This window comes from Oncorhynchus tshawytscha, linkage group LG14 (assembly GCF_018296145.1).
Source record: "Oncorhynchus tshawytscha isolate Ot180627B linkage group LG14, Otsh_v2.0, whole genome shotgun sequence".
NCBI lineage: Eukaryota > Metazoa > Chordata > Actinopteri > Salmoniformes > Salmonidae > Oncorhynchus > Oncorhynchus tshawytscha.
Window position 1 is genome coordinate 3,252,671 of NC_056442.1, and position 12,788 is coordinate 3,265,458.

Sequence of the window (12,788 nt, forward strand, 5' to 3'; positions counted from 1 at the left end):
AGAAACGCATACTACTTCAGAGAGAAAGGGAGAAACACATACTACTTCAGAGAGAAAGGGAGAAAGGATAGTATTTCAGAGCATACTCATAAGATAGATATCTGGAACAGCAACTAGAATTTCTCCCTCTCATTATAAAGTGACACCTGCATGACAATGATGTAACATCGTCATCAAACTTTCCATAAGAATACATATATTTAGCAAACGTGAGCATTTAGACATACAAGCATGAAAATATAATGCAACGCAATATAAATATATTCTCTATAGTCAAAAGCACTAAGGAATTCAAGAGAAACAGAAAAATAAAACTTGAGAATTGAGTCAAGAACTTGGTTTTAGTTGGAATATTCCTGGATTTAGCATCACTATGGTTACAACATGTTTTAACGCAGTGTGTTTCTTCATGGGAATTAAATACACCAGCAGAACCAACTGCCACTAGCACATTCTGCAATTCTCTACAACTTTAGAATGGGCTCCTAATTGCATGTATCCCCAGAACGGAGCAATCCAAATCTTTTCATAGGACTTACTGGGTGACAAGCTTCTGTAGTATCATTACAACCAGCAGGGCAAGCTATTTCACATTTGGTTGAGGCAAACGCCATCCTAACATTGTACATACTGGGGTTGCGTCTTAAACAGAGCCCTATTCCCTATATAGTACACTACTTTGACCAGGACCTATAGGGCACTACATAGGGAATAGTGTGCCATTTGGGACAGAACTTGGGTGCTGCTCTCATGGAGCACATTTCCCCCTGGCTGTCCCTCGGCTCTCCCCCTGGCTGTCCCTCGGCTCTCCCCCCTGGCTGTCCCTCGGCTCTCCCCCTGGCTGTCCCTCGGCTCTCCCCCTGGCTGTCCCTCGGCTCTCCCCCTGGCTGTCCCCCGGCTCTCCCCCTGGCTGTCCCCCTGGCTGTCCCTCGGCTCTCCCCCTGGCTGTCCCTCGGCTCTCCCCCTGGCTGTCCCTCGGCTCCCCCCCTGGCTGTCCCTCGGCTCTCCCCCTGGCTGTCCCTCGGCTCTCCCCCTGGCTGTCCCTCGGCTCTCCCCCTGGCTGTCCCTCGGCTCTCCCCCTGGCTGTCCCTCGGCTCTCCCCCCGGCTGTCCCCCCTGGCTGTCCCTCGGCTCTCCCCCTGGCTGTCCCTCGGCTCTCCCCCTGGCTGTCCCTCGGCTCTCCCCCTGGCTGTCCCTCCCCCTGGCTGTCCCTCCTCCCCCTGGCTGTCCCTCGGCTCTCCCCCTGGCTGTCCCTCGGCTCTCCCCCTGGCTGTCCCTCGGCTCTCCCCCTGGCTGTCCCTCGGCTCTCCCCCTGGCTGTCCCTCGGCTCTCCCCCTGGCTGTCCCTCGGCTCTCCCCCTGGCTGTCCCTCGGCTCTCCCCCTGGCTGTCCCCCCCCTGGCTGACAGTCAGATGGTGTTTTCATGGGACAAGAGGTAGTTCTACACCAGCATACTTATCAATAGATGATCTGATTTTATACATTTCTATTATTTACAATATGGATTTACAAGATTGAAAAAGTAAATACTGTAGAATACTGAGAAATAAATACTGCATGTACGTATTTGTCGATAATGTAAAACAGTAACATTGCACAAAATCAGTAAAAATAATAAACCTCTGAATATTCAAAACCAAACCAATGAACTAACCTAAATACACCATTAAACCCAGCCTAGCTCATACCAGTCACACAGGTGAGAGGCCTATAAAAAGCTTGCATAAAGCTCAACCAACAAGGACAAAAGAATCCCTCCAGTTTTCCATTGTGGGGGTCGAGGAGTTGGAAATGAGGGGTGGAGGGGATATAATACAAGCGTGACAATCTCACAGAGGAGGCTATTTTGGGACGGATGGTCCATTTCTTTAGTAGGTCACTTTAGATTGGATTGAGTGTGGCCGTCTTGGGACGTAACACAGCACTGAAGACAGGTATTATACTGATTCAAATGGAGAGAGGCTATGGGGCTGGAAAACGATAATACCACTAGTCTACATATTAATGAGTGCATATACCATTAGATGGCTAATCATGTTTTTATGGGATATTTTATGGGACTAGATAGCAACTACTGTATATGATAATGGTGTGTGGACTCTCTCGGCAGAGACCAGGAAGTCCAGAGTGCAAGGCTTGGAAGTAACCCAAAGAGTCTGATACCAAATCTCCCTTTCTAGGGCACTTATCTGTGGAAGCGGGATGGATTTGGGCTGCTGGGAGATCTGGAAGTAATACTTTGACCTGGAATAAAGATCCAAGACCTGTATCTACCATCTGAGACCTGGCTAAAACATTTGGCACAACAAGCATGGGCTGTGTCTCAAATCATCCCCTATATTTAGTGCACTACTGGTCAGAGGTAGTGCATCATTTGGTGGTAGGGAGCCATTTGAGGTTCGCCCATGTACATTCTCTTCATCTTCTCTGTCATTTCCCTAGAACTGCAACCCATATAGGTTCTCAAACAAAGAACCAATTCATATATACAAACTCTATAGTAAATAGGAAACTTGGTACAGGCATGAAATCTTATATCAACTAAAAAATAAACACTTTGGAAAAACTACACTGCATAATCAAACAAGCCAACAAAGCTCCCCTGAAATTTCATAAATTCCCAGATTTAGCCAATTCAAATTGCTCCAACCAAGATGAAACTGTGTCAATTGGCAAGACAAGCGAATAACCTTCATTAAGATGACAACGTTGATACAAAAGTGCATTGATTTAAAGTGAAAGCGGACACAAGTCTCCTGCTGTAAGAGTAGGAAGGCCTGAGGAACAACAAAATGGCCACCAGATCAAAACATCAGCTTGATATTGCATGGCCAAGCTATCCCTTGGCTTATGCTGTATGCAAACCTTATGGAAGACGTAAACGTCAAGCAAGCCAGAACATTTGCATGACTGAAAATAAGCTCTGTGCAAAACCAAAGGATCCATGACATCATATTATCATAATAGCATGGTTATAATCATGTCATGAGTTGGGAAGCGGCATTATAAATACTCAAGGACAACTGGGACAAAACTTCCAATAAATTCAGCTAAAACTTCTGACCGGCTATATTTCACAAAGTTTCTCTCCATACTCTCAGTTTGTTTTTGATTGTTGTAAAACAATGGGTGTTAAACTGAGAAATATGTCAGAACACTGACAGTAACAGTCTCATACAGTACTGCACATAGACCTTTAGACCAGCCTCCTGCTCTGACTGGATTGGTTAGGACAGAGAGCAGGGCGGGAGGAGTGCTGGCTGCCCATTAGGTGGAACAGTTGGCAGTTTAGCTGAGTGACGCACATAAAGTCCAGTCAGGTACACACGGTCTGCCCTCTGCCAATCAGAGGGTTCTCCCGGCTGAGCTCCAGACAGACTGACAGAGCGACTGACTGACTCCCTGTCTTCCTCCTTGACTGACAAACTAACTTTTTGCCTTTCTTCCTGACCGACTGACTGACACACTGGGGGGAACGGGCAGAGAGAAGAGGTGAGTAGAGGTCGAGAGTAGGTGGGGCTGGGTGGCAGAGGGGCTGTGCCTTCAGCTGCAGCGGAGCTTGGCCAGGAAGTAGGCGACGCTGAGGAACAGCCAGACGACCAGCAGGTTGGGGCTGAGGGCCAGCAGGGGCAGGGAGTACAGCAGGCTGGGGTCCAGCCTGAAATCCCGCACAGGCAACAGGCCACTCAGGTTCTTCTGGGTGACCCCCTCCCTGGTCCCAATGCTGCGGAGAGGGGGAGGGAGGAGAAGCCGGGGCCAAAAAGTACAGGTGGCATGGATGGATAGATAGGACACGTGCATTGGGACAGGGATGAAGTGGCCAATAAGAGTGGAGGAGATGGTAATACACAATATGAATGATATGTGGTGGCCATGATCAGCCATGGATAACAAAGAGATACCAGTGATGGTGCAGGTGGGGTGTGATAACATTAAGGTTAGGGCCACAGCCAGTGGATGGAATGGAACGGAACGTGAAAAGACCCATTCAGCCAGAAAAAAAATCCCAAACAAGAAACACCCAAAATTAAAAATGGATAAAGGAAATCATTCCAAAAAAAAGGGAAATGTTAGACAAATACATTGTCATAAAAGAGGAAGAGAAAGAGAGAAAGGAGAAAATTAAGAGAAATGTTCTGCATCTTTAGGAAAGAAACAATCAAGAGGTAAGAAGAGAAGACAGTGATGATTCTCAATGTTCATACCACAGACAACAGATATGTGGGGGTGGGGGGGGTTGTGCTCCAATCCATTTAATTTCAGTCAAGTCATTGAATTTGGATTCACTTCCTGAATAGCAGGTGGGGTGGGGGGGTATGCCAGCCTCAAGCCATGCACTTAAAATTCCCCATACCAAATAGGAACAGGAAGTGGGCAGGTGAAGAGAGGAGCGAGAGACCATGCAGGGAGCTGCAGGACAGCATGGCATTACTACCCAACAGATCTTTCACATAACCTACTGTACTCTACAGGGCTTCTGTTCTGGGAGTCGTCACATCCTTACACAAGGTTTCTGTTCCTTCTACCCTCCTCCACTTCATCTAGCCCTTCTCATCTTCTCAGCAAGCAGTGTCAGAGAACAGGGGGATGGGGTTGGAGGAGAGCTGGATAGGGGGATGATGTGGGGGTATGGAAAGCGAGCTCTGTCATCATGGGGGAGCATTCTCCACAAACTGGCTGGACAGACTGTCAAGCAGATGCTGCGTGAGGAACCAATGCTAAATTACAGAGAATTATATAACTTTTATATATTTTATTATTTTTAAATGGGGGAGAGAAGACCTTGTAGTTGGCACTATCCCAGCATATGGAGCAAGCAATATGTGTGTTTCATTTTAGTTCAGGCAGTGGGCTGGACACCTACCTGCGCATGCAGTCGAGGGCCTGGGAGAAGACCTGTGGGGCCATGCCATGTTCGTGCTGTAGGATCAGACACTGCTCCAGGGTGACGGACATGGCCGTGCGGTCCTTAGCACTCTTACAGCTGGTGAAACGCACACCGTTCAGACGACGACAGATCTGGGGAGGAGAGATACCAGGAAATAATAGACAGCAGGCTGCTCACTACAGAATTATTATTCAGGCCTGCTCTGGACCCTCATTAGTAACATCCATAGAGAAGGAAATGGACTGGACCCTCATTAGTAACATCCATAGAGAAGGAAATGGACTGGACCCTCATTAGTAACATCCATAGAGAAGGAAATGGACTGGACCCTCATTAGTAACATCCATAGAGAAGGAAATGGACTGGACCCTCATTAGTAACATCCATAGAGAAGGAAATGGACTGGACCCTCATTAGTAACATCCATAGAGAAGGAAATGGACTGGACCCTCATTAGTAACATCCATAGAGAAGGAAATGGACTGGACCCTCATTAGTAACATCCAAAGAGAAGGAAATGGACTGGACTCAAAAGGATCATCTCCAATAATGAATTAATGGACCTGCAGTGAAAAATGGGACTACCTCGGCTGCCTGCCACAGGATGTCTACGTTCTTGTTCTTCCTGGCGTGGACGTTCTGTCCCAGGAACCTCAGCAGCTCTGGTAGACACGTCTGGGAACGGGACCTGGGCAGGCCTGAGACCAGGAGGGGGGATGTTATAGGCTATATTCTTAACAATATTCTCCATATAGGGCCATTTACTTCAGGTAGGACCATATAGGGCCATTTACTTGGTGACTTACAGTCCTCAGGGAGGACCTCCTTGAACTGTTGATAGTAGGAGTTGAGTCTGGCCAGACTCTCTAGGTTAATGATCTCCTGCAGAGACGTGTCTCCAAACCTGTCACAAACAGGAGACATGTCAACAATACAGGGACATCACCACTCTTCATCCCTCCATCATTCCTTCCCCCCCGCTCACTTCTCTGCCAGCGTCTGCTGTTCGTTGATTCCCACGTTGAAGAGCACTGGCTGGACGCGCAGCAGCATGCCGTTCTGGATCTCCCGCGGCAACGCGTCAAACATGGTCTCCGGCAACGGGATGCGGACGTTGAAGCCGTCCCGGTTGCCAGTGATGACTGGCAGCATGTCGGGGGAGGAGCTGGAGGTTGCCTGGGTCACCTTGAAGGTAACGTTCCGTAGGTCCATGATGCCAACCGACATGTCCTCCAACATGGACAGCTCCTCGCCTGGGAGATGGGAGGTATGTGAGAGAGTGAACAATCATTAAACAGAGAGAGAGAAAGAGAGGAGAGTGTACTTTACCGTAGGTGCTGAGCAGAGACTCAAACTGGGCCAGCAGGCCGATGGTGTAGAGCTGCCTGAGGAAGCCATCGTCACGGAGACAGTTCCTCAGCTTGATGATGAAGCCACAGATGAGGGCAGTGAGCTGGAGACAGATATTAACATTAACACTGAGTATACAAAACATTAGGAACACCTGCTCTTTCCATGACACTGGCCAGGTGAAAGCTATGATCCTTTATTGATGTCACTTGTTAAATCCCCATCAATCAGTGTAGATGAAGGGGAGGAGACAGTTTAAAGAAGGATTTTTAAGCATTGGGACATGGATTGTGTATGTGTGCCATTCAGAGGGTGGATGGGCGAGACAAAACACTGAAGTGCCTTTGAACGGGGTATGGTAGTAGGTGCCAGGCATATCGGTTTAAGTGTATCAAGAACTGCAACGCTGCTGGGTTTTTCACACACACACAACAGTTTCCTGTGTGTATCAAGAAGGGTCCACCACCCAAAAGGACATCCAGCCAACTTGACAACTGTGGGAAGTGTTGGAGTCAACACGGGCCAGCATCCCTGTGGAACGCTTTCGACACCTTGTAGTCCATGCCCTGACGAATTGAGACTTATGAGGGCAAAGGGGGGGTGCAACTCAATATTAGGAATTGTTCCTAATTTTGGTATACTCAGTTAATATTAACAATCAACATTCACTTCAACGTCACATACATTATTTATTTACACACATTCTACCTCACTGCTTGTGTGTCTGCGCACATGTGTGTTTGCTAATGGGGGCCCATGCACACACACGTGTATGCATCTGCGTGTGTGCGCACGTCAGTATGTGTGGATGTGTCCTGTGCTGACCGTCTGGCAGAAGACCACGTCTCGTCTGTACTGCAGGGAGAGGTCCATGGCGATGGTAGGAGCGCTGTCCTGCATCAACAGGAACACCATGGAGCTCTTAGCCTTGTCACTCATCATAGCCACACACTCTGTCAGTGTGGTGAGGAGAGGGTACAGGGCCTCGCTCCACTCCCCTGGGCCAGACACACAAACAAAAACAGTAACACACACACACACAGTAACACACACTATGTACTCTTCTGCATTGGAAAGCATCCTGAGAGACCCTTAAACTGCTGCTGCAACTCCTTCATATAATGTGAGACAATAAAGGCCAATGTGTTGTCACATGTTAAGTCCTTCATCTCTGACAAGGTACTAGAAACAGAGGTGTCATACAGACGGTGATATATAGAGCTATACGAAGCAGTGGCACTGAGCTGGGAAGCAGTCAGAGAGACAGGGGGACAGAAGCTGGGGAGAGGACAGAGCTCTTACCTGGGAAAGCCTCCTCGCCACTGGGGCTGCCATCTGGAAGGGGTGGAGGTGCCACATGCATGGTTAGGGAGCACCACCAGCAACATGGCAGACAGCACACAGTACAGTAAGCACATAATAAGCTAGATGGCTACAGTACGTAGGCTGAGCTGGCACATAGGAGGCCACAGCAACGGGACTTTGGCTGGCCTCCAGAATACAACAAGCACTGACAGACCTACCTAACAGAGAAAAATGAACCATTCACACACAGGAAATGTACATCTTTGGAATGTTTAAGAAAAGAATACTGCACAAAAACAAGGTAGACCAATTCTAATAGGTTGAGATATGATGAATATGATAGCAGTATGATGATAGGACAAATGTGCATGACAAAGCAAAAAAACCAAGTGAAGTGAAGTAAGAAAGGAAAGAAAGAAACCTACATGGGTTTTTGTCAGGGCTGGGTGGGCATGCATGAGTCAGATTCAGGGTGAGAGCAGGCAGGAGGGAGGATGATGATGGGGAGGAAGGTAGTGATGATGAAGGCTCCTCCTGGGTCATGCATTCGGGGTTGATCCAGAATGCCCTGGTACTCTGGTTACCTTTCTTACTGCTGCCGCCCTGCTGGTGGCCTGGGGTAGTGTCCCCCTGGCTGCTGTCGCCAGGCAGACGGTCCTTCTGAAGGAGTTTGTCCACCCGCTGGATGATACACTCCAGACTCTTGTCTACATTTACCCACACCTTCTCCTGGGAGGAGGGAATGAAGAGGGGAGGAGGAACACAAGAGAAGTACAGTGTAGGGGAAGGGAGAGAAGGGTGGAAGAGAGGAGAAGGGAGGAGAGACAAGAGAAGTACAGTGTAGGGGAAGGGAGAGAAGGGTGGAGAGAATAAACAAAAGCCAATCAAATCTAGTGTTCCAGTCTAGACATCTGATGGACCAACAAACCAAACAAAAACACAACAAATCCCTCAGTAAACACACTGCTTTCTTCCTTACATACTGCAACTGGATTTAAGTGCTCCTAAACCATGAAGGCTAAACTGGAGTTGACCTGTGAACCCCTGGTGACCCCTTGCCTTACCCACTCCTCCTCGTGCCAGTCGACGTGCAGTGAGGAGCGGCTGTTGCATCCGCTCCACTTGGCCAGCAGCGTGTCCCGGTCGTTGCGCAGGACCACTTGATCGCTGGCGTCGGCGGAGGGTGACGCCTTGGAGGCGATGTACTCGGGGCGTGCCGCGTTCAGCGCCTGGATGGCCGAGGCCAGCAGTTTGCAGTCGCACTCCGTCACCAGCTGGCGAGTCTGAGGGTAAAGGTCATACGAACCACACAGCGGGAATTGAGCCAAGCGAGGCCGTTCTGTATTCTCTTCAGTCCACATGATGACAAATTAAATTGGTAAAATTATTTATTAATCTCTTTGGGTTTATGACTGAAGACAAAATACACACCCCACAAAGGTCAATAAAACAGCACAAACAGACCTGGTACCAGGCCAGGGGCTCTCCTTCCCCAACAGACCTGGTACCAGGCCAGGGGCTCTCCTTCCCCAACAGACCTGGTACCAGGCCAGGGGCTCTCCTTCCCCAACAGACCTGGTACCATGCCAGGGGCTCTCCTTCCCCAACAGACCTGGTACCAGACTAGAGGCTTTCCCTCACCTTATCAGCCAGGATGGCGAGGGTCCTCTCCAGACCGTTGGCAGAGCGGTCCTTGGCGGCCCGGGACAGCCTCTCAGCATAGTAGCTGACCTGGGTCTTCAGGGTGTTGATGTGGGAGATGATCTCCTTGGCCCGGACAATGTCCTGGGGGATGTACACTATAGACTGACAGCTGGACAGGGCACTGCTGCAGGGACAGACAGGGTGGGGTGTTAAGAGAACACAGCATTTACCCTGAGTCACTCATACAGTACTCACAGACACAGAAGTCACAGACAGTAGTCACAGACAGTAGTCACAGACAGTAGTCACAGACAGAGACGTAGACAGTAGTCACAGACAGTAGTCACAGACAGACAGTAGTCACAGAGACAGTAGATGCAGATGTGTAGACAAAGATGGTAAGAGCACACACAGGAACGTGAGACTGAATGTACACTGCATTCTGGGAACTGAACTGAAGGAGATTGTATTTCTGCAACATTCTCTCACACTGCTTGACAGATTACACACCTGGCTGCATACAATACATATCTGAATAATTCAACTCTGCTAGAATATTCTACTCTGCAGGTCTGGGACTGAGGTGAGCATCCACATCTGCATGCACAAGCCTGTTCCTCACCTGGAACACAGACAACACTATCTAGACTAAGATGTAGAATGTACAATGCTATTGTTATGGATCTGTCGGTCTCTGTAGTTCTATGCCTCAAACCCCATAGCAAGCGCTCTACTGTAGATCACCCTCTGTCCATATACAGTAGCTTACGATGGTACTCACAGGCGGTGGATTCACACTTACAGTGGTGAAACACAGGTAGGTGACTGAGTGACTCAGCCTTACAGCTAAAACAACAAACTCAGTGACGGCGAACAAACAATTATTTCCGTGCAGAAAGAACCAAACAAACAGTGGGGAGAAAAAAATGACTAAAGAACAGAATCAGAGTACATAGAAACTCACCATTCTTCCTCATAAACGCTGATTAGAAAATAAAGATGCAATTGGAAAAAATTAAAAAGCCAGAAAACTGAAAATCGTCTTTGAAATATAATTAAGGGGAAATGCCAAGGCTAAAAGCAGCATAGCATGTGTGCATAGCATGTGGTGTATAATGAGAAAACAGACAGGAAGTCGGCCGTCAAAATACGGATCATGCTGTAGCACAGGAACAAGGGAAAACAGACGTACATGGATTTGATAAATGAAGCATTGCATTTGACAGTATGTTGTGGGGTATCCTTCATTAACCACATACATAATATCATTCTCAGGATGTGATTCTCAACTGTATAATGATGTTAATGTTTAGACAAAAGCAGTGGTTTGTGTTTAATGCAGGTATTCATTCTGCCTAATGGTGAAAACATGTTAAAACACCGTAAACATGTTTCGATGTAGTCCAACGTTCCAATACCATTTTAAAAGGGGATGGGGAGAGATACAAGGGTGTTTCTCTACCAAAAACAGACTTCGGATTCACTTGATTAGAAATGCGTCCGTTAAAAACAAGACTTAAAAAGCCAAGCCCAAACACAGCCAGATAGTCTGTCAGTAGGGTTGTTAGCTGACAAAATGTGTTGCATTGGCAGCAAGAAGGACACACCTAATACAAAGGTCTAACCAAGGTTCTACCCCGGTTCCACCTCTTTGTGAGGTTCTGTACTCACTGTTTCTTGGCCTCCTCGAACTTGGTGATTTGCTTGCGCAGGCCGCTGTTCTTGAAGCCCTGGTAGTGGGCGGCGGGAGCCCCGATAGTCACCACGTCATACGTGTGGTCTGGGGGGACATAACTATTAAGGCCAAAGTGGAGAGCTGCATGAACAGCCAGGGGGGAACAGGGTATGGGGCTCAGCTCACCAAAGCCAGACTCATCCTGCACCCTCATCCTCTGGACATGAAGGTTGGTGGGTATGAACTCCAGCTTCCTCTCTGCCTTCAGGTTACTGGCCTTGAACGACGGACCTAGAGGAAAGACCAGAGAAAAGAGAGGGGTGGAATAGACAGAGTAGGATTCTCATGTTAAACCACAATAAACCACCCTAGACATAGTTATCTGAGGCTGAAATAAGTTAGTGTGTTACTTGTAGTCGTGTGTGTGTGTACAGTACTAACCCTTGTAGTTGGTGAGGTCAGAGAGAGTCTCCTGGTAGCCGTGTGTGTGTACAGTACTAACCCTTGTAGTTGGTGAGGTCAGAGAGAGTCTCCTGGTAGCCGTGTGTGTGTACAGTACTAACCCTTGTAGTTGGTGAGGTCAGAGAGAGTCTCCTGGTAGCCGTGTGTGTGTACAGTACTAACCCTTGTAGTTGGTGAGGTCAGAGAGAGTCTCCTGATAATCGTACGTGTGTACAGTACTAACCCTTGTAGTTGGTGAGGTCAGAGAGAGTCTCCTGGTAGCCGTGTGTGTGTACAGTACTAACCCTTGTAGTTGGTGAGGTCAGAGAGAGTCTCCTGGTAGCCGTGTGTGTGTACAGTACTAACCCTTGTAGTTGGTGAGGTCAGAGAGAGTCTCCTGGTAGCCGTGTGTGTGTACAGTACTAACCCTTGTAGTTGGTGAGGTCAGAGAGAGTCTCCTGGTAGCCGTGTGTGTGTACAGTACTAACCCTTGTGGTTGGTGAGGTCAGAGAGAGTCTCCTGGTAGCCGTGTGTGTGTACAGTACTAACCCTTGTAGTTGGTGAGGTCAGAGAGAGTCTCCTGGTAGCCGTGTGTGTGTACAGTACTAACCCTTGTAGTTGGTGAGGTCAGAGAGAGTCTCCTGATAATCGTACGTGTGTGTACAGTACTAACCCTTGTAGTTGGTGAGGTCAGAGAGAGTCTCCTGGTACGCGAGGATGATGGTCTGGTACTGAGTGACTATCTGTCGTCGTAGGTTCTCCCAGCATGGTGACAACTCCCCCAGCTCCTCCAGCTCACAAACCCTGAAAACACGTCAAACACACACTTTGGCAACTTAGGCAATAAATGATATTTTATTAATGCACACTCAATTAACAAATCCCTGGACACGGTCACAAATGTGCATGTCGGTGTGTGTATATGTCTGTGTGTGTGTGTGACAATGTGTAGTAGTGTACCTGACAGCGTCCTCCTCCAGCAGTAGTTTGACATACTGTCTGGGGATGTTGAGAGACAACACACTTTCAGCCATCTGTTCTAGCACCCGCAGGTGGTGACCGTCTGTGGTGGGGAAACGATACATTCTGGACATGGTGCCTCCAAACACTGAGGGACACACACGGAACATGCTCAACATCATCTAACACAATCTCTGAATCATTTATTTTGCTCCACAGGTCAAGTAATAAATGATAAAGGACCTGCATATTTCGAAAGATCATATTTTGTCTCTGTGATGATTTAAAGTATAAGAGGAGCATGTGAAAAAGTATTTCCTTCCCAGAGGACAATAAGCCATTCCACTGTATACAGATGTCTGTCCAGACACACATCTGAGAGTGGTGACTAAGAAAAGCAACAATCTCTCACTGAGCGTACGGGTAATGACATTTCTCAGTGAAACCTGCTAACATCCAGCCATGAGGGACGGATCGGATGGATGTCCAATCAAATCATTTAGAGCCAGAAATCATTTTTTAGAACA

General features: G+C 48.0%; 1 protein-coding gene across 13 annotated transcripts in view; it reads right to left on the reverse strand.

Annotated features, from left to right (window-relative positions):
* LOC112266371 (inositol polyphosphate-4-phosphatase type I A) overlaps positions 1 to 12,788 on the reverse strand; it is a 42,414-nt gene that overhangs the window by 4,567 nt on the left and 25,059 nt on the right. For 2 of the 13 annotated variants that reach the window (XM_042296814.1, XM_042296826.1), the window contains 16 exons: positions 12,262 to 12,409; positions 11,975 to 12,105; positions 11,047 to 11,151; positions 10,857 to 10,965; positions 10,150 to 10,167; positions 9,183 to 9,369; positions 8,606 to 8,824; positions 7,967 to 8,270; positions 7,539 to 7,571; positions 7,062 to 7,234; positions 6,216 to 6,339; positions 5,872 to 6,139; positions 5,693 to 5,790; positions 5,472 to 5,584; positions 4,863 to 5,017; positions 1,396 to 3,722 (listed from right to left, as the gene is read on the reverse strand). In XM_042296814.1, coding sequence (XP_042152748.1) covers positions 3,542 to 3,722; positions 4,863 to 5,017; positions 5,472 to 5,584; positions 5,693 to 5,790; positions 5,872 to 6,139; positions 6,216 to 6,339; positions 7,062 to 7,234; positions 7,539 to 7,571; positions 7,967 to 8,270; positions 8,606 to 8,824; positions 9,183 to 9,369; positions 10,150 to 10,167; positions 10,857 to 10,965; positions 11,047 to 11,151; positions 11,975 to 12,105; positions 12,262 to 12,409 — 2,366 coding nt within the window. In that variant the 3' untranslated portion in view covers positions 1,396 to 3,541. Of the gene's footprint in view, positions 1 to 1,395; positions 3,723 to 4,862; positions 5,018 to 5,471; positions 5,585 to 5,692; positions 5,791 to 5,871; positions 6,140 to 6,215; positions 6,340 to 7,061; positions 7,235 to 7,538; positions 7,572 to 7,966; positions 8,271 to 8,605; positions 8,825 to 9,182; positions 9,370 to 10,149; positions 10,168 to 10,856; positions 10,966 to 11,046; positions 11,152 to 11,974; positions 12,106 to 12,261; positions 12,410 to 12,788 lie in introns of those variants that run through there. The other 11 variants (XM_042296821.1, XM_042296818.1, XM_042296823.1 and 8 more) reach the window with 11 other exon arrangements.